The sequence below is a fragment of the Nicotiana tomentosiformis genome, chromosome 10 (assembly GCF_000390325.3).
Source record: "Nicotiana tomentosiformis chromosome 10, ASM39032v3, whole genome shotgun sequence".
In the NCBI taxonomy this organism is placed as follows: domain Eukaryota; kingdom Viridiplantae; phylum Streptophyta; class Magnoliopsida; order Solanales; family Solanaceae; genus Nicotiana; species Nicotiana tomentosiformis.
In genome coordinates, this window is record NC_090821.1 from 77,906,309 (window position 1) to 77,927,143 (window position 20,835).

General features: G+C 34.3%; 3 protein-coding genes across 4 annotated transcripts; 2 read left to right on the plus strand and 1 right to left on the minus strand.

The window, feature by feature from the left end:
- Nucleotides 1-5,843: 5,843 nt before the first annotated feature.
- Nucleotides 5,844-8,246, minus strand: LOC104101480 (protein PIN-LIKES 2). Of its 2 annotated transcripts, none has more exons than XM_009608961.4 (2): nt 7,991-8,246; nt 5,844-7,533 (listed from the first exon to the last, which is right to left on the minus strand). In XM_009608961.4, exon 2 carries the CDS (start codon nt 7,388-7,390, stop codon nt 6,026-6,028), a length of 1,365 nt encoding a protein of 454 aa, XP_009607256.1. In that variant the 5' UTR covers nt 7,391-7,533; nt 7,991-8,246; the 3' UTR covers nt 5,844-6,025. The 2 variants fall into 2 exon arrangements, with proteins under 2 accessions (XP_009607256.1, XP_033513436.1); XM_033657545.2 differs by lacking the exon at nt 7,991-8,246 and adding an exon at nt 7,785-7,933.
- Nucleotides 8,247-18,355: 10,109 nt separating this feature from the next.
- On the plus strand, nt 18,356-19,158 carry LOC104101693 (uncharacterized). Its single transcript, XM_009609218.1, has 2 exons — nt 18,356-18,420; nt 18,564-19,158. The coding sequence occupies exons 1-2, from the start codon at nt 18,356-18,358 to the stop codon at nt 19,156-19,158; spliced, it is 660 nt and encodes a 219-aa protein (XP_009607513.1).
- A 129-nt stretch (nt 19,159-19,287) lies between these two features.
- LOC138900436 (uncharacterized) lies at nt 19,288-20,397 on the plus strand. The gene has a single exon (XM_070187180.1). It carries the CDS (start codon nt 19,288-19,290, stop codon nt 20,395-20,397), a length of 1,110 nt encoding a protein of 369 aa, XP_070043281.1.
- Nucleotides 20,398-20,835: the final 438 nt, after the last annotated feature.

A 20,835-nucleotide genomic window follows, 5' to 3' on the forward strand; every position in this document is an offset into this window, starting at 1 on the left:
GAATCCTCGAACCAATAAACTACTAGCATCCATATTATTTTTATGTAAATAGCATCACTCGCTAGTTTAAATTAAAAATAATTAATTCATATAATATATGTATAATTTGTGTATAATATATTTATAGGGGGCCGTTTGTTAAGGTTTATAAAATAATATTATTGAATATCGTATATTAGTAATGTTTGAATTAATAATGTTGAGATTAGATATGCTGAGATTATTTTTTATTTACTGTTTGATTTGGTATATTAAAGGTTTTGAAAGGACAATCCTATCTTTATACATGTTTATCTATGTATTAAAAATTATAATATTACTAATGCCATTGTTTGCTATATATAACTAATTATTGAAAAACACTACCAAACAAGGTAAAAATAATTTTCTTAATACATCCTATTAAACGATCCCTAATGTATATAATTTATGCACATGAATTAAGAAAAGTAAATAGTAAATTCGACCGGCTATTAATGTAAAGATCATATTACTTAATTAAATGTAATAACCATTCCAGATTGGGGATTCACTAGCATAATTAATTCAGACTTTTTTCTTAACGTATAACTATTTGGGGATGGTTGTATTGGTTCTATTGACGCGATTAATTTGAATTTTTTATGACATATTATTCAATATTTGGATTCCGCTGACAAGATTAATATGTATTTAGGACACGTAACATTATAAAATGGAATAGTCCCTACCATGTATTTTTTACTTTTAAAATTCAAACATGAAACATTTGATTAAAAGTAAATGAATTTTAACCCTCAATCACGTTCCTTGGCTATCTCATTCATAGATTATTGATGGATTTACTATTTTTCTTCTTTCTCTTCCCTTTCCATTTATTGAAAATGGCAAGTGGTTATTAATGTTTAATGACCTTTTCACTCTCAGTTGACTATGATATATTTTCTTTTGGTCAAAGAAAAGAAAAAAGAACGCCTCTTAAGAATATTGTTTTAATTTAAAATCGTTTTCCCCTTAATTTCTTTTGGTAGCAGGTAGAAAGTGTTGCATACTTAATACTACGTTTTTTTTGGGTCCAAATACTTAATACAAATAAATAAAACTAGCATTTCACTAACAGATTTTAGAGTAGATAAATGTTCTAAATTCGAGTTTTACCGCACATGTTAATAAAAATATTTCTGCATATTTGATCAATTAAAGAATCAAGAGTACACATTGAAGAAATATGCTACTTAATACATATTACTAAAAGCATCTTATCTCTAATACAAATAAAGAAATAATCCAGTTCATATGTCAAAAAGGAAAAAGAAGAGGAAGATAAGAAGCATATATACTATGCATTTCCTCTGGCCTTGGCCTTTACTAAAACTTTAAAAGCAAATCAATAAAAGTGAAATTGCACCAATATTTTTCTACGTAGTTGGAAATAAGATGAGAAATTTCAACTCTCACGTTGTAATCAACATCAAACTTGCATGTATTTATTCTTATTCTCCAAAATCCACTTTGCTCAAAGTTAAAGCTAAAGCACTTTCAAAGGTTGCAAGAAAGCCACCAATCCCTTGAATTTGGGCATTAAAAATTTCCCCTTTTTGTTCTCTTTGCTTATTTTCTGTATGAAATGATATCCTCCTTTGGTTTTCATAATAAAATTCTATAGGAAAGTGACTAGCAAAAATAAGTGTGGCTAACTATGTCATTTGTGCGATTTAACCGAATAAGATATAAGGAATTATATAACGTTTACATGGGGCTATTTTATGCTGTTAGGATTTCTCATTGAAAAGGAAATTTAGATGATTCTACGTAGTTAAATGGAAGAAAAACAAGAAAGGAATAATTTGACCAGGGCACTAATAAAGATTTTGATGTTCTTTTGTTGTACAAGTACTCCATCCGTTTACTTTTACGAGTCCACTATACCAAAAATATATTTTTAATTTTACTTGTACGCTACACTAAATCAAGAGAAAGACAATCTTTTTTTTTCTTCATATTTTATCCTTATCATTAACTACTCATTCCTCAAATCATTTCCCAAGACTTTTGGAAATGATAATATTATTATAGGTAAAATTATAAAATATATATTTCACTTATTGTTTCTTAAGGGGTGTGAAAAGTTCAAAGTGAACGAAGGGAGTAATATATTTTTTAGAAATATTTTATTTTCTTCTTTGTTTGGCAAAATACTGTGTTCTTCTAACTCCCTTTAATTCTTAACAATCTTCAACTCAGAAAGTCTGAATATTAGCGTACAAACGTATAGCTCAAACTAATTATTGTAAGTTGTAATCACCAATTTTTTAATCAGAAATTTCAGGTTCGAGCTTTGAAAGGAAATCGACTTTGGTAAGAAGCGTTTTGCCTTTCAATTTCCCAACACGAATTTGGATTAATCAAGCTACAAAACAAATACCAATTAAATACCAGATAAGAAATTAAAAAAAAAAAAAAACAGTCATCAATTTAAAGTTATTGCTACACAGTCAAATAGATTTGCGTAACCATTGACACAAAATCAGTGAAGTTGAGCATAGAAGCATATTTGATTATGAAGTGGGGGCAATTAATTTTAGTTATATAACAACAAACTCTATGTCTTTTTTCTCTTTTTTAATGGGGCCATGTGAAAAGAATCCATATATAAAGATAGCTCTAATATTAAATATTACTTAGTACTTAGTACTTAGGTGCAGGAAACAAGGCATGTATCTTGCTTTCGTTTCAATTCTCCGCATATACTCAATTTTAATTGTCTATCTATAAAACTCTTCTAATTTTGAAAATTAGAGATTTTAAGTTTGAGTTCCGAAAATGAAGAATATTTTGATAGAAAGTAAATTCCTTATTCTAAATAGGCTTACTGGCGGAATATAAACTAGTTGTGTCAGCGAAATACCTAATGATTAAAAAAGCTTTAAACTTTAAATTTATCTATCGTAATTCATTCAAACGCTTTTTAATATATATAGTTTTCCATGATTATGCTTTTTGATTGTTAATGAACTAAGGTAATCTTGTTTTTTTTTTTTCTAGGATAGCAACATGTGGGAAGTCTACTTTACTCATGGACATTGAATGGATTATTCTATGGATATTCTAACATTTTGTAATTAGAGTCTCATTGTTTGATTAAAAGATACATCTTCTCCATAATCCATGGAGCATCTTGTCCTTGTTCTTTTGCCCCCTAGGAAAACCACTAAGATTTTGGACTTTCTTGTGCAAACTAAAGATAAATTAGTAAAATTAACCTATTGTAAAAGATTATTTGCATGTGTTCTAGTTTACTTATATTCCATGAATTATAGATTGTTAACTTTAATTTTCTTTTAGATGATCTGATAATAAAATTATCTCTACGATCAATATACATAAGTACCATAGGCCATAGAAAGAAATGCTTCAAAGCTTAAAGGTTAATATTTTGTTTTTTTGTTTTTTGGACAAATATAAAAATATTTTTCAGGATAATCAACTAAAATTCACCTAGTTAGACGAAGTGCATAATTTTTTTTTCTTTGAAGGCAAGATTAGAAAATAAAAACAATCACCATAATATGTTGATTTGCATAAAATAAGGACTAAGTTTTGAAAATGAAATCCACATTTTCCACAAACTTTAAGTCAAACATATTTTCTTTTCTAGGTAAGCACTTCTTATTTGGGCAAGAACTCTAATGCCATCTTGAATTAGAATAGAGTGTTTGACCATCCCTATTCAAAGTTTCTTTTTGCCTAGTGAAATGGTCTTCTCTATTTGCATTTATTTCTTTTAATTAAGAGAATAAAAATCATACTATAACTTTTGATTTGGATAAGTTTCAATTCAAATCTCTAGATTTGGTAAAGGTTCTCCGTTCTTGGTCCAAATAAAAAATGACCAATTGATCAAATGGACCTTGAGTTGTCAGTTTCCTCCCCCAAACTTCTATAAAATGCACTTTCACCCTTCATTCAGTCAAAACTGCGACCTACTACAGTCCTAACTCCCAAGGCACGTTTTTCACATTCTTAATATGGGATTCCAAAGATCAGAGAAGAACATTTATCGCCCAACTACCCAAATGTACATCTTGCAGGAACAAAACTGATTCAATTTGTAATCTTATTTTCTCAAAACTTAGCCTTAGAAATGTTTAAGTTACTAATAGTTAGATTGTAATCTGAAATTGACTTATTTTGATAAGTGTTTTTTTAAAAAAAAGTATTTTTGATGAGAACCAGTTTGTATTTGACTAATTAATTTGAAAAACACTTTTGAACAGGAGGTCACGAGTTTGAGCTGTGAAAACAGCCTCTTGCAGAATGACAGGATAAGACAGCGTAGCATAGTCTAGCCTCTTGAGCAATAATTAGTGTTTAGCCATGATTTTAAAAAGTGTTTCTTTCTCAAAAATGTTTTTCAAAAAGTACTTTAAAAAGAAACTACTACTTCTGCTTATCAAAACTACTTATGCTTCTAACCAAAAATATTTTTCTTTTCCTTCTAAAAGCTCGGCCAAAAATACCTTTACTTTGGGAAAAACACTTTTGGCCAAAAAGAAAGCAGTATTAAATAGGCAATTTAGTAAGTTACTTACTAATATAGACACGGGGAAATATACAGAGTACAGACTTTTGGAGAGTAGCCGTCAGAAAATTTTCTCAGCAAACAAACATGGAGAGTGAAAATCCACCACCAAAACAATTGCATAAACTTATTATATAAGACACTTAGATCAGGCAATAGAGAATACTTATATCGTAAGATTTTGGGTTAAATGAAGCTATTCTTTAGAAAAGAGGTGAATACAACTTAAGTTCGATGAGTTCAACTGTATCCAGTATTTTCTACACCGAATATAGATATATACGTAAAAACTATTAAAAAATCAATAAATAGTAAATTATGAACCCATAACTCAAAAATACAATGTTTTTAGTGGTAAGAACCTTAAAGTCTGATCCTCAATTCACTGTGAAAAGGAATATCAACTAGCCCAAAATTTGGAACATAAAACCTTAAGCCTAAGTATATCACATGCATGGACTGGTACATCAAAAACTACTATTTGTTATGACTTATGACTAACATGTTCTATTGGTTTCATCTACGCAGAGCATATCAGGTATCATTAACATTCAAAAAGATGATTACTCATAAAAAAGGGCAGTCCGGTGCACTAAGCTCCCGCTATGCGCGAGGTCCGGGGAAGGGCCGGACCACAAGGGTCTGTCGTACGCAGCCTTACCCTGCATTTCTACAAGAGTCTGTTTCCACGGCTCGAACCCGTGACCTCAACAACTTTACCAGTTACGCCAAGACTCTCCTTCATTACTCATAAGTTAACATATAGAGTTTTTGTAGTCCAATATTTAAACACAGGAACTCTAAGAAGCCTTTGATCAGTAAGTCAATTTCTCTGTTCTTTTGTTAAAACCAAAGATATCAAGTTTAACTAGCATATGCAAAAGAGTTGCAAAATAGGTCCTAACATCTTGCAATCAATTCAAATATGAATATAACACTATTCCATATGCCAAAGATTCTAGTGCTAAATGATTGATTTCTTCCCACATCTCGACTAGGTTCAAAATCAGTATCACCATATTCAATGCCAATGTGAAAAATGTAGGGCTCAACCAGTCAGAAGATATTCTTAACATGGTTTGATTTTGACTGTTTTAGGCAAGCACGCATAGTTTTTCCCAGAAGGCCTCACACTATTAAGAAAGTCATATATCTTATATGTAAGTTTTCAATCTTTTCAGCTTTCAACGTGAAACTTTGTTCGCACACCCAACTAAAATAAAAGAACTTTCGGTTTGCCCCGATAGAAAAACAAAAACCTATACGAGGATAGAATGTGAAATACTTCTGAACAAGTTCTGTATACATTCTCTGCTTTGTCAAAAATAAGATCAGGCATAATACACAAACATCTCAATACAGAATATGCTAGTCATAACACATATAATCTTGCCCTTTCAAATGAAGCATTTACGCACAATGAAATGACCAAAAATAGCAATGTAACTGTGCATGAAATTCAGCTCAGAAAAAAGAGAATAGCTTAAAGTAAACAACAATGTATAATGACAGGGAAAAGATTGCCAATAAGTGTTGCCAGAAAATAAGTGCTGAGGCCTCACTTACTGCATAACCTCTCAAGCTAGCAATTGCTCCCAATAAGATTGCACTTGGCGTTGTATACTGCAACAGTAGCACGAAAGTATACATATGATCACCATCGACAAGAAAATGCAGCTTATTAGCCAACGTAACAACTCCAATCCCCAACAAAGGAAGCACCAAAAGTCTTGCTATCGATATACCAATCATAGTCCGAAGGCCAAGTTTTGAATCGTTAGGCCCTTCAGCGAGCATTCCTCCAAGAATTAGCATGACCGATGGTACCATTGCACCAGCTAAGATTTCTAAACTATCCGTGATGAAAGATAGAGGAGCATCGTATCCAAAGACAAACGCCTTGACATGAGGAACCATCCCAACGATTATGGCAAGTAAAGAAGCAATCGTCGGTGGCTGAAGTATGTGCTGTACAGGAGTCTGTTCAGCAACTGTTCTCATTTTTTTCACAACTTTAGGTGCTGCCAAACACCTAATTGACTTGGGACTTTCACCTCCATCTTCTACTACATTGTTTTCGATATCAGGTGTATTGGATATCGAATGATTTGAAACAGACATAAAAATCCTTGCAACAAGGGGTGTTTTTGAATGTTCATTTTCTTTGTCCTCAATCCCCGGCCACTCTGCTTCAACTAGAAGAGGCCTACTCGCTTCATTATCCATCTGCTGATCCTCCTCCTTTTCAACTCCCTCTTCGACCACCTCATAGTATTCCATCGGAGGTTCCATCATATGATAAACGAGCGTGTAAACTAAAATCACAGCAACCCATTGGGCAAAAGAAACATAGGCAACTCCATTCCTCTTGCAATCAGGTCCAAAGGGATTATCCGCGCTATGACAAATAGAGCTTACTATAGCTAGCGGAAGATTTCCAGTGTTACCAAATGCAGTAAATATAATCGTGAATCGGGTAAATTCTTGAGGTGGACGACATATGATCACTACTAATACTCCTAAGAGAAAGCCAACTAGTGTACTTAACAACACGTTAACCGGAATAAACCACCAATGCACGAAATTCTCAAGCGTTATCGATTGTCCCAAGTGAGTGAAGATCAAACATGGCAAGAAAAGAGCAAAAACAAGTTTGCTAAGCAATTTGAATGTTTCCCTTGGGACAATTTGGAATTTCTTGTGAGCAAGAACTAATCCGAAAAGTGCAAGGGAAAGAAGTTTAAGCAGTGGTAGCACAGCACTTATAAGGCCTTCTTCAGCAGATTTTGTGTTGCCAATATTAGCTACTTCAGTCAATAATCTTAACATCTTTTCCTCTTACTACCCCAATATCAACTGTGTCTTTGGCAGGGAGCGCTTCTCTCTACAGTGGGCCCTACACGGCGCCAATCCGGATTACTCAGGCAAGTGTATTTCTTATACCAGATGGTTATACCAAAACAATGTTTTCTCTGTAACATAGAAAAGTGAATTTCCAAAATATTTTAGCATATTGGAATAAAAAAAACTATTCAATTTTCATAAACTTTAGCAGCATGATTTTACAATAATAAATTACCAATCTCTTAAAAACAACAATTACAGAATATGAATACTAATTTCTCAAGTGATTTGAACATTTATAGGTAACGAGGAGGTCACATGTTCGAGCCGTCAAAACAATCTCTTGCAAAAATGCAGGGTAAGACTGCATACAATATACCTTGTCGTTAGACCCTTCCCCGAACTCCGCGCATGGTGGGAGCTATGTTATAGCAGATTTAAGGAATATTAATGAAAATCTCCCAGAAACAAGATAAACTAGAATTAATTCATGATTATAAGACCAATTAATAAACAAAATAGCAAGTAATTCCAGCAGTCTAATTATGGTATTAACAGAATCACGAATTGTTAGAACATATTTACCTTAAAACTCACAAACTGCAATAAAAGAAGATTTTACGCCAACCTAGAATGCATCAAATTCAAAAACGTTCATTGGAATCAATGTAATGTGAAAATATTCTTCTTTATAAAAGAGTTATAGAGAATCTGTGGAATCACAATAATATGGACGTAAGATTTTCACAAGGGGAGAAGAATTAATTTCGTTTTAGGTTTTATACGTAAAAGTTGGCAAAAATTGTTGCCAAATAGTGTTATCCCTTATCACATAGGACTCGGAGGTTTGCGGAAAAAATATATACATATATATTTGGAAACTATCATTTTATTTTATTTTTGCACACTCATAATCATAATCATTTTTTTACAAAGTGAGAGATCTTGATAAAATCATACATCGTCTATGTGTTACTTAGAAATCGTCCATGTATTATTTATAATTGCCTAAATGATCTCCGATTGATCGCATATTAGTTATAACTAAGATCATTTTTTATATAATGGGAGATATTGGTGAAATCATAAATCGCATATGTACTACCTAAAAATTATCCATGTATTATTTATGAGGCCTAAGAAGAATATATGAATAATAATTTATATATACCGATTAGAAAAAATAAATAGCAAATACGACCGGTTAATTGTGTAAAGATCTCTTTTACAAGTATACGAGAATTCTTGGACAAAAACATATCTCGTGGGCCTAAGATTGTCTATCCAAATTGAATTTGCTGGACCAAAACTATTGCCTATCTAATCGAAGTCTAATTTGCAGCCCTAAGTTTGGGGGAATTTGGCATGGCATGATAACTAGGTCCAATAATTGGCATAAAAGGGGAACTTTACATAACTGTCACAGTTTAAAAGAAATATAACAAATTCTTAGCATGAAATCCAATATTACAGCTGTGGTAGGAAAATGTTTATATTTGTAGCACATAATTCTATTAAAATAGGAATATTAATTATTAATCTCTAAACATAAGCAATTTGAATGGAAAGTCAATAATTCTTGGTACAAAAATCATGCCTTTTTTCTCTTTATCTATTAGCTTTTCTTCTTTTTCTTCATCTTCATAATTTTGTTTTCTGCCGAAGCCAATATATTTTCTAAATTTGTTCCATTCGTTTTCTTTTTAATTATCTTTCTTAAATTTTCTCTTTCTTCTTTCTTCCTTTCTTAACATAAAGATCTTACTTCAATAATAATATACGTTAATATATACAAAACGTATATATAAAAAAATATACATTCAATTAACACATATAAAATACACAAAAAATATATATAAAAAATACATCTTCAATTAAGATGACACTTAGACATGTGAAATATACATAAAAAAATATTTCTTAAATTTAATTAAGATGGCATATAAATATACAAAAAAAATATAAAAATTACATCCTGAATTAAAATGGCACTTGACATATAAGATATATTTGAAGTATACATTAAAAATACATCTTAAAATAAGATGGCACTTCACAAATAAATATACAAAAATTATATACATAAAAATACATTTTAAATTAAAGTGATACTTGATATACAAAGTATAAAATACGTATAAATCAATACATCTTGAATTTAGGTGGCATTCACATATGCATCAGTTTTTCAAAAATAGAGCGAAGAAGATGAATGTTGGAAAGGGAGAATGGAGATGGACAAAAAAAGTACTTTCCGTGATTAGTGAGTCAGTTAACTTATTAAATGTTGAGCTTAATATTTATAATATACTAATAATGAAAAAAGTACAATTTATGGAATAAACAATAAATAATGCTATTATTTTAAATAATAGTTAAAAAAGGATCAAGCGTGTAAAAAAACTCGCATTAAAAAAGTCAACGTTTTAGGGTTTGGCATATGGTGGCCTAAATTTATTCTCTCTTCTAATGGTTCAACCACCATCCTAAAAATAACCCCATCAAAATTATTTTCCATAAAAATAACAAAACATATTTAAAACCCTCTCTCTCTTCTCTCATAGCAACCATCATCTTAGAAATTAGGCTCCATTTCCTTCAGTAGTATCCGAAAAAACTCTCAAATATTTTTTAATTATTTTTCTAGTTTTTTTATTTGTATATCCAAATATATATAACACAATAATAATTATATTATTTGTATATCACAGTGTATAACATAATAATAATGTGTATATCAAAAAAGTATATCAAAATTTTATTTTCCTTCTTTGTATAACACATTTCAGATTGAAAACTAGAGTTCAAGACGATTCCACATGTCTATCCCCTATTGTATCCCGTATATATCTCTATGTACATCAGTGATATCTCATATATATAGTGTGTATCTGTGTATATCCATGATAATTTGTGTTATATACACGATATACAATGTGATATACATGGGTGTCCATAAAAACTTTGTGTTGTATACACGATATACAAAGTGATATACATAGACGTCCATAAACATCTGTGTGTGATATACACTGATACACGATATACAATGTGATATATACATGTCGCAATTGGATTTCTAGGTCTGATTCTTACTGAAACCAGTCTAAATTACTTCTAATCTTGCTCAAATTTTGTACATAGCCTCGTCTAGGTATTTTCAACCAATTTCAATCAAGCCCACTCATTCAATCCAACAAAAAAAAAGTTAAAATGTATTTTTTCTCTCTTAGTTTTTGCTTCTGATTTTCTCTGATGTGAAATCAACCTTACCTTTTTATCCCACTGATTTTTTTGCATAATTTGTAAGAATTTTTGCTAAACTATGAGTGAAAAAGAAGAGATTGAAGAAGAAATATAAGGAGAGAAAGTGAGAGGGAAAAGAAAATAATACGTAAGTTATAGGGGGGGGGGGGAGTATAGAAAGAGAATATATAGGAAGTAGTTTTTTTTAAATTTTGGCTATATAATGCCAATTTGTTTGGGGTTGTCTTTGCCAAAATAATATATGGCCAATAATTTGCCAATTCCTCTTGCATGTTGTTATCGAGTGTCAATATTTCCTAAGTTTGCCTACCCAAGCCCAATAGTGGTCTTATCCCTAATTAGCACAGTGGCTCAATTAATTTAACAAGGAAATTTGCTAATGAGTGCCCATATTGAACCTTACAAACCGGAAGTAATTGTGTGGGCTAGCCACTTTGACCCCTGTAATTGAAAATAGCAATTGTAATGGAGTAATCATATGACAACGTCCCCGATCCTCAAGTTTCACCTATGAAATTTGAAACTCAATAATAATGTAAAAATTGCATGGGCGCCCTATTTGGTCGCCCCCTTTTAACTTATACCCATTTTATTTTTTCGTTTGTATCCGTACCCATTTTTTTTGTTAAAAGTATTTTAAAAAGACGATTTTGCCCTTCAGGACTATTGACAAAACTGTAGACTGCAGGACAACACTTCAGCATGTTTTGGCATAAAATTTTAGCAAATGAACTAAATAACTTAAACATGTTTAGTCTGAAATTTTAGCAAATGAACTAAATAATTTAAGCATGATAAGTCTGAAATTTTAGCAAATGAACTAAATAACTTAAACATGTTTAGTCTGAAATTTTAGTAAATGAACTAAATAACTTCGGCATGCATTAGCAAAAACTCTTTAGAAAATTACATATTGCAAGACAAAAACTTAAACATGTTTAGTCTGAAGTTTCGCAAATGAACTAAATAACTTTAGCATGTTTAGTCTGAAGTTTTAGCAAATGAACTAAAATAACTTCCGCATGTTTAGTCTGAAGTTTTAGCAAATAAACTAAATAACTTCAGCATGTTTAGACTGAAGTTTTAGCAAATAAATTAAATAACTTAAGCATGTTTAGTCTGAAATTTTAGCAAATAAACTAAATAACTTAAGCATGTTTAGTATGAAGTTTTAGTAAATGAACTAAATAACTTCAGCATGCATTAGCAAAAACTCATTAGAAAATTACATATTGCAAGACAAAAACTTAAGCATGTTTAGTCTGAAGTTTTCATAAATGAACTAAATAACTTCAGCATGTTTAAACTGAAGTTTTAGCAAATGAACTAAATAACTTCAGCATGTTTAGTCTGAAGTTTTAGCAAATGAACTAAATAACTTCAGCATGCATTAGTATGAAATTTTAGCTTCAATGTAAAACAACTTCAACTGCTACTGTAATTGACTGAAGTTTTACACCATCTCACATGCTAATGAATAACCCCTAGTACTGTAAAACAACGTCATCTCCAAATGTTAGCATGCTGCTACGTTTATCAGGGCTTGTTTTACAGTATGTTAATGCGAATGAGGTCATCTCTAAAGTAGCATGCTAATGCTAATACTATCAGGGGTGTAATTGTCATATTATTACGGAGTTTTTGTGAGATGGCTACCAAATCAATAATTTTAAAAAATATGGTGCAGGTTAAAAGGTGGCACAAATAAAGGGTACGGCTGCAAATCCCCTGTCACGACCCAAAATCTCACCCGTCGTGGTGACGCATATCTCAATACTAGGCAAGCCGAAAATCTCAATAAACCACAATTTCTCTCAAGATTGAAAATATAATATTTAAATATAATACAAACACTCCCAAAAACCTGGTGTCACTGAGTACATCTGTACATGAGCATCTAATATGAATACAAGTCTGGAAAATATAGTTTATAATAGTCTGAGACCAAATACAGTGAACAAAGAGATAGAGAAGGAGAGGCAAGGTCTGCGGAACACGGCAGCTACCTCAAAATCTCCTGAAAATCAACCGCGCGAAAGGATCAACACCCGCTATGTCCGGAAACACCTGGATCTGCACACGAAGTGCAAGGTGTAGTATGAGTACAACCAACTCAGCAAGTAACAATAATAAATAAGGAACTGAAGATAGTAACGAGCTACACAGTTATGGTTCATTTCCAGTAATCCCAACAAAGAATAGACATGCTATCAAATCTGGCAGTTTAATATCAAAATAATTTTTATACAGTTTCTGTTTATGTAATCCGTATATCAATAATCTTTCAGAAATTTAACAACAATGACAGATAGCAACTAAGTGCAACAACAAATAGAATTCAAGTACAACCTCTCAGAACGACAATCACTCACTGGGCTCCCAGCCCTTATCACTCCCTAGGCTCCCAGCCCTCATCACTCACTCAATGGGTACCCGTGCTCACTGGGGGTGTACAGACTCTGGAGGGGCTCCTACAGTCCAAGCGCTATAATCTGCACGGACAACTCACGTGCTGCACGGACAACTCACGTGCCATAATATAAATATCTGGATCCGCACGGCCAACTCATGTGCTATAGTATAATATAAGGATCTGCACGGCCAACTCACGTGTTATAGTATAATATAAGGATCTGCATGGCCAACTCATGTGCTTCACGACCAACTCACGTGCTATAGTATAATATAAGGATCTGCACGGCCAACTCACGTGTTGCACGGACAACTCACGTGCTATAGTATCAATAACTCACAATCAGGCCCTCGGCCTCACTCAGTCATAAATCTCTTCAGTCTCTCGGGCTCTCAATAATCATGAAATCAACCCAAACAACAATGATATGATGTATCAATAATAATAACAGAGACTGAGATAAAATGTGCAACTAAAAATTGAGACTGAATACATATAGCATTTAGCAGTCAAGTCAACAAGTACGCGACCTCTGTGGGTCCCAACAGTACTATCACATAGCCTAAGCTTGATTTCTAACATGATTTACAGTCAAATATTATCAACACATAGAGAGCATATAACTAACAAAAAATTATTTAACTTTACAGTTTTTCGGGACGGACCAAGTCACAATCCCCTCGGTTCACGCCCGTCACCTAGCATATGCGTCACCTCTAAAATAATCGCATGATACTAAAATCCGGGGTTTCATACCCTCTGGACCAGATTTAAAACTGTTACTTACTTCAAGTCGTGAAATTCTTATTCTACAATGCCCTTTCCTCGTGAATTGATCTCCAAACGTCTCGAATATCGTCATAAATAATTCGTTTCAGTCAATAAAATTTATTGTAATTAATTCCATAAAAAAATAATGATTTTCCATAAAAATCCAAAAATTAGCTCAAATATGCCCGTGGGGCCCATGTCTCGGAACGCGACTAAAGTTACAAAATCCGGAAGCCCATTCAACCACGAGTCTAACCATACCAATTATACCAAAATCCGACCCCAACTCGACCCTCAAATCTTCAATTTAAACCAAGAGGGTTTTCAAATTTTCCAACTCAATTCACCAATTTAAATGACATAAACAACCATGAATTCGGGTAATTTAACCAATATTGAGTTAAGGACACTTACCCCGTTGTTACCTCTGAAAATCACCCAAAATCGCCTCAAATCCGAGCTCCAAATCGTCAAATTCGTCCCATTTTCAGAACTTAAACTCACTGCCCTTGCTTTTCTTCTTCGCGAACGCGGTGAGTGCCTCGCGTTCGCGAAGAACAAAATATCTCCCGTCCAAATTCCTCCTTCGCGAACGCGACATCACCCTCGTATTCACGAAGCACAAAATGCTACTGCCTCAATGCCTTCTACACGAACGCATTCAACCCTTCACGAACACGATGCTTCGTTCCCCCTCACTACGCGAATGCGATACCCCCAACGCGAACATGTAGACCAATTGCCTGGGGTCCTCAACTGCTTCCTCTCTTCTTCGCGAACGCGTAACACCTCTCGCGTTCGTGATGTACACCCAGTCCATCCTTCGCAAACATGAAGAGCAAATATTGCCAGCCCTTCAGCTCCTATTCGCGAACGCGAGGCTCCATTCGCGAACGCGATGAAGGAAACCAGATGGTGCATCAGAAAAATTCTAGGAGAGTTCCAAGTCCAAAATCCAACCCATTAACCATCCGTAACTCACCCGAGCCCCTCGGGACCTCGATCAAATATACCAATAAGTCCTAAAATATCATACGGACTTAGTCGAACTCTCAAATCACCTCAAACAACGCTAAAATTATGAATTACACCCCAATTCAAGCCTAACGAACTTTGAAATTTCTAATTTCTACAAACGACTCCGAAGCCTATCAAATCACGTCCGATGGACCTCGAATTTTGCACACAAGTCGTAAATGATATAATAGTGGTATTCCAATTTTCAGAATCGAATTCCGACCCCGACATCAAAAAGTCAACCCCCCCGTCAAAATTCTCAAAAATTAAACTTTCGGCATTTCAAGCCTAATCCCTCTACGGACTGCCAAATAATATTCCGGACATGCTCCTACTCCCAAAATTACCTTACGGAGCTATTGGAATCATCAAAATTCAAATCCGAGGTCATTTACACATAGGTCCATATCCGGGTCCACTTTTCTAACTTAAATTTTTAATTATGAGACTAAGTGTCTCATTTCACTCTGAGTTCCTTCCGGACCCGAACCAACTAACCCGATAAGTCATAAATTAATTGCAAGACATAAATTGAGTCATAAATGGAGGAACGGGGTTATAATATTCAAAACGACCGGCCGGGTCGTTACATTCTCCCTCTCTTAAACAAACGTTCGTCCTCGAACGGGTTTTGAATAATACTTGGAGTCTCAAATAAATGTGGATATTTGTTCAGCATATCCTGCTCAGTCTCGCAAGTAGCTTCTCCGACTGGCTGGCCTCTCCACTGCACCTTCACTGATGCTATGTTCTTTGACCTCAGCTTTCGAACCCGCCGGTCTAAAATAACCACCGGCTCCACATCATAAGTCAAATTACCGTCCAGATATACTGTACTGAAATCCAGAATGTGAGACGGATCCCCGACATACTTTTGGAGCATGGATACATGTAACACTGGATGAACACCTGATAGACTAGGTGGAAAAACAAGTTCATAAGCCACCTCCCCAATTTTCTTAAGTATCTCAAAAGGCCCAATATACCGAGGGCTCAACTTGCCCTTTTTCCCGAACCTCAACACAGCCTTCATGGGTGAAATCTTGAGCAGAACCTTCTCCCCAACCATGTGGACAACATCACGAACCTTCCTGTCGGCATAAATCTTCTGTCTAGACTGTGCCGTGCAAAGCCGTTCCTGAATTACTTTGACCTTCTCTAAAGAATCCTAAACCAAGTCAGTACCCAATAGTCTAACCTCACCAGGCTCAAACTAACCCACCGGAGACCGACACCGTCTCCTATATAAAGCTTCATACAGAGCCATCTGAATGCTTGACTGGTAGCTATTATTGTAAGCAAACTCTGCGAGTGGCAGAAATTGATTCCAAGAACCCCCAAAATCAATGACACAAGCGAGAAGCATATCCTCCAATATCTGAATAGTGCGCTCGGACTGTCCGTCTGTCTGAGGGTAAAATGTTGTACTCAACTGAACCCGTGTGCCCAATTCTCGCTGCACTACCCTCCAAAACTGTGAGGTAAACTGCGTACCCCGATCTGAAATAATGGACACCGGCACACCATGTAGGTGAACAATCTCGCGAATAAAAATCCTAGCCAACCGCTCCAAAGAATAATTAGTACCGACTGAAATAAAATGCGCAGATTTGGTCAATCGATCTACTATCACCCATTCAACATCAAACTTTCTCAAAGTCCATGAGAGTCCAACTACAAAGTCCATGGTAATATGCTCCCACTTCCACTCCAGAATTTCAAGTCTATTTAGCAATCTGCCTGGTCTCTGGTGCTCGTACTTTACCTGTTGATAATTTAAACATTGATATACAAACTCAATTATATCTTTCTTCATCCGCCTCCACCAATAGTGCTATCTCAAATCCTTATACATCTTCGCGGCGCGTGGATGAATAGAGTACCGCGAATTGTGAGCTTCCTGGAGAATCAGCTCGCGCAAACCTTCTACATTAGGTACACATAGCCTCTCCTGCATCCGTAATACACCGTCATCTCCAATAGTGACTTCCTTGGCATCACCGTGCATCACCGTGCATATGTGGATCATCATACTGGTGCTCTCTGATGCGATCATATAAAAAATACTGAGAAACCACACAGGCCAAAACTCGATTCGGCTCGGAAACATCCAATACTGGAGCCAGGGGAGGACCCACGTAGGGTCAAGAGGGTTCAAATGAACCCGCTTCATCGAAAAATAACACTGTATATATAAGTATATTTTATATTTCTAAGAACGTTTTATGTATAAAAATTATTTTGACCCTGCTTAAAACGTTGATGACGAATAGCCTGTTGGCAAAGTGGGTTCAAATTTTCCCCAAGGTCTTGAGTTCGAAACCAGTCAGAATTATTTTGTTTTAATACGTATTTCCTATTTAAATACGACGTCGTTTATGTCTAAAATACAGTGACCCAACCCATTCCCAAACTAACAGCCCCAATTCCGAAACCCTTCTCTATTTATCTGCATATTTCATAAAAAATGCTTGTTGTCTCTCTCTCTCTCTAGTGAATCTTTTAGTTCAATTTCAAGGTCATATTGCTTCCTTCCATAGCTGTCTCCTGCCATTATCCTCTCACTCTCTCACCATCAACTATCACCATCAGGTTTCTCTCTGATTTCTAGTTTTTTTTCTTGTACATATAAATTAGGTCTATCTTATGAATTATCATTAAGTGATTTAGGGATGACTAATTGACTATAACACATTGGATTCAGATTAATTTTATTTTCTAAGTGTATGAGTGTATTATGTATATGTGTTTGGCTAACTGCATTATATAGATGTTCCTTTCAATTAACTCAATTATTCCATGATATAAATAATCTGCTTTAAAATACTTGCCCATCACTAGAATTTACATTGCTGATTTTTTTATTTGTTCTCTTTGTTGCTTCAAGAAAAATTATGATGAAAACAATAACTCTTGTAAAGACATTTTGAACTTTCAAAGTTGTGGTCCAAAGCTATTTAATGATGATTAAAATCTCATCTAACTATTTTATAATATAATGATATGTAAAATAAAAGAAAATTAAATTATTGGTGAAGAATGAATAAATGTTAATTGAAATTTAAGTTTAATTAAATTATTCTTCTAATTCGAATTCTAATTTGGTAATCCAGTTTATGTTACAATGAAGAGATTTTATCCTCCGGTATCTTCCAAGTTGCCACAATCAAGTTCATCCTCTCTAATTGTTACTCCCGTGGAAGAAAATTTGAACCAATTAGTAGAACAACCTCAATCCTCTAAAAAATAAAGACAAGGAATAGATCTCGATTCTTTAAAGACTGATCCAAAGGAGAGATTACCCATTAGAGACTTTCATCCAAATGAGCGTGATGAGATTAGAAGAGAATACCTCCGAAGAGGTCCTTGCCAACCCCGATATCATAAGTTTCCTCAAAGAGATTTTTCGGGCTTAAAGTGCCGTTTCAATCCTAAATGGTTTAAAGGATATCATAATTGGTTGGAGTATAGTATAATTGAAGATGCAGCTTACTGTTTGTATTGCTACTTATTTCAAGATGAAGGCATTCATCAAGGTGGAGGTGATGTATTTTCAAGTTTAGGATTTAAGAGCTGGCACAAAAAGAACAGATTAGATATGCATGGGTCGAGCAGTATTCATAATCAGGCAAAAAGTAAATGTGAAGATCTATTAAAATAAAAACAGTCAATTCAAACTTCATTTGATAGGCAATCCACTCAAACCAAGCTCGAATACAAAATTCGCTTGAAGGCTTCAATTGAGGTGGTGAAACTCCTATTGAATCAAGGATTGGCATTCCGTGGATATCGTGAAGATGAATCATCATTAAACAAGGGTAACTTTCTTGAGATTCTTTTATGGTATGCAGAGAGGTGCGATAAAATTCGTGATCTTGTGTTGAAAAAGGCTCCAAAGAATGATCAGTTGACTTCTCATAAAATTCATAAAGACATTATCATTGCATGTAAAATTGAAACAGTTAAAGCAATTATGAACGATCTAAATGGAGACTTTTTTACATTGCTAGTTGATGAATCATATGATGTGTCACGCAAAGAGCAATTAGCTATTGTCATGCAATATGTTAATAGATGCAGATCTGTGATGGAGCATTTTATTGGGATCGTTCATGTTCGTAATACTACTGCTTTGTGTTTAAAGAAAGCAATTGTTGATTACCTTGCTCAATATTCTTTGAATCTATCTTATGTGCGTAGACAGTGCTATGATGGAGCAAGCAACATGCAAGGGGCTTTACGTGGCCTCAAAACTTTGATTCAACAAGAAAGTAAATCTGCTTAATCCATTCATTGTTTTGCACACCAACTTCAATTGACTCTTGTTGCGGTATCCAAAAAGTGTCTTGAAGTGGGAGAACTTGTATTGTTGGTTTCTAATGTATTGAATATAGTGGGAGGTTCTTTTAAACGTATGGATAATCTTCGAGAATCTCAAGCAGAAAAAGTTCAAGAGGCATTAGACATGGGTGAACTTGAAACTGGTAGGGGTTTGAATCAAGAACTTGGTCTTGCTAGAGCTGCAGATACTCGTTGGGGTTCTCACTACAAATCTTTTAAGAACTTTATTTTTATGTTTAGCTCAATTATTGATGTTCTTGATACTATCGTTGTTGATGCCCCGACTTTAGAAGAAAGAGCTAAGGCAAAGGGATATCTTAGCACTTGTCAAACATTTGAGGTTGCTTTCATGTTGCACCTAATGAGAGATATTTTGGGGATCAAAAATGAGCTTAATACATCCTTACAAAAAAAGGAGCAAGATATTGCAAATGCTATTCTACTTGTTGAAGTGGCAAAGCAACGGTTGCAAAAGCTAAGAGAAGCAAAATGGGATTCACTTATTGATAAGGTATCTGCATTTTGTGTCAGGTATAATATCTTGATACCAAACTTTGATGACCTCTATGTTAACTCCGGAAGATCTCGACGTAAAGTTGCTGATTATACTATTTTACATCACTATCGTGCTGATATATTTTTTAAGATTATTGATTGGCAAGTTCAAGAACTCAATGCTCGTTTTAATGAGGTGACAACGAACTTGCTTGTTGGAGTAGCCTGCTTAAATCCAGTTGACTCATTTTCCAGTTTTGACATAAACAAGATATTGAGGATGGCTGAATTATATCCTGATGATTTTGATGAGAATATAACGGTTACACTCAAGAATCAGCTTGAAACTTATATTGTTGATGTTCGTGATGTTGATGAAAGGTTCTCAAATCTACAAGGACTTGTTGATCTTTCTGAAACACTAGTTAATACAAAGAAGCATTTGAATTATCCATTTGTGTTTCGCCTTATGAAATTTGCTTTGCTTCTACCTGTTGCCACTGCTACCGTTGAAAGAAATTTTTCGGCGATGAAGTTGATCAAGAGTGAATTGCGAAACCGAATGAATGACGAATTCATGAGCAGTTGTTTGGTACCTTATGTAGAAAGAAAAATATTTAACACCATTTCTGATGAGACTATTATGAATACGTTTCAGGAAATAAAAACTCGTAGAGGACAGTTGTAATAATATATTTTATTAATATATTTTTTTGTTGACCTCTTTATATATTTGCTTCTTTGTATTTTGAACCCGCTTGATAAAAATTCTGGGTCCGCCACTGACTGGAGCTGTAGTCAAAGCTGTCCTGAGCTTCTGAGAGCTTTCTTCACGTTCATCTGACCACCTGAACGGAGCACCTTCCTGGGTCAACTTAGTCATAGGCGATGCAATAGATGAGTAACCCTCCACGAAACGACGATAATAACCGGCCAAACCGAGAAAACTCCGAATCTCAGTAACTGAGAATGGTCTGGGCCCATTCTGAACTGCCTCTATTTTCTTCGGATCCATCTTAATACCTTCACTGGACACTATATGTCCTAAGAATGCCACCGAACTAAGCCAGAACTCACACTTAGAGAATTTGGCATAAAGTTTCTCCTCTCTCAGCCTCTGTAATAC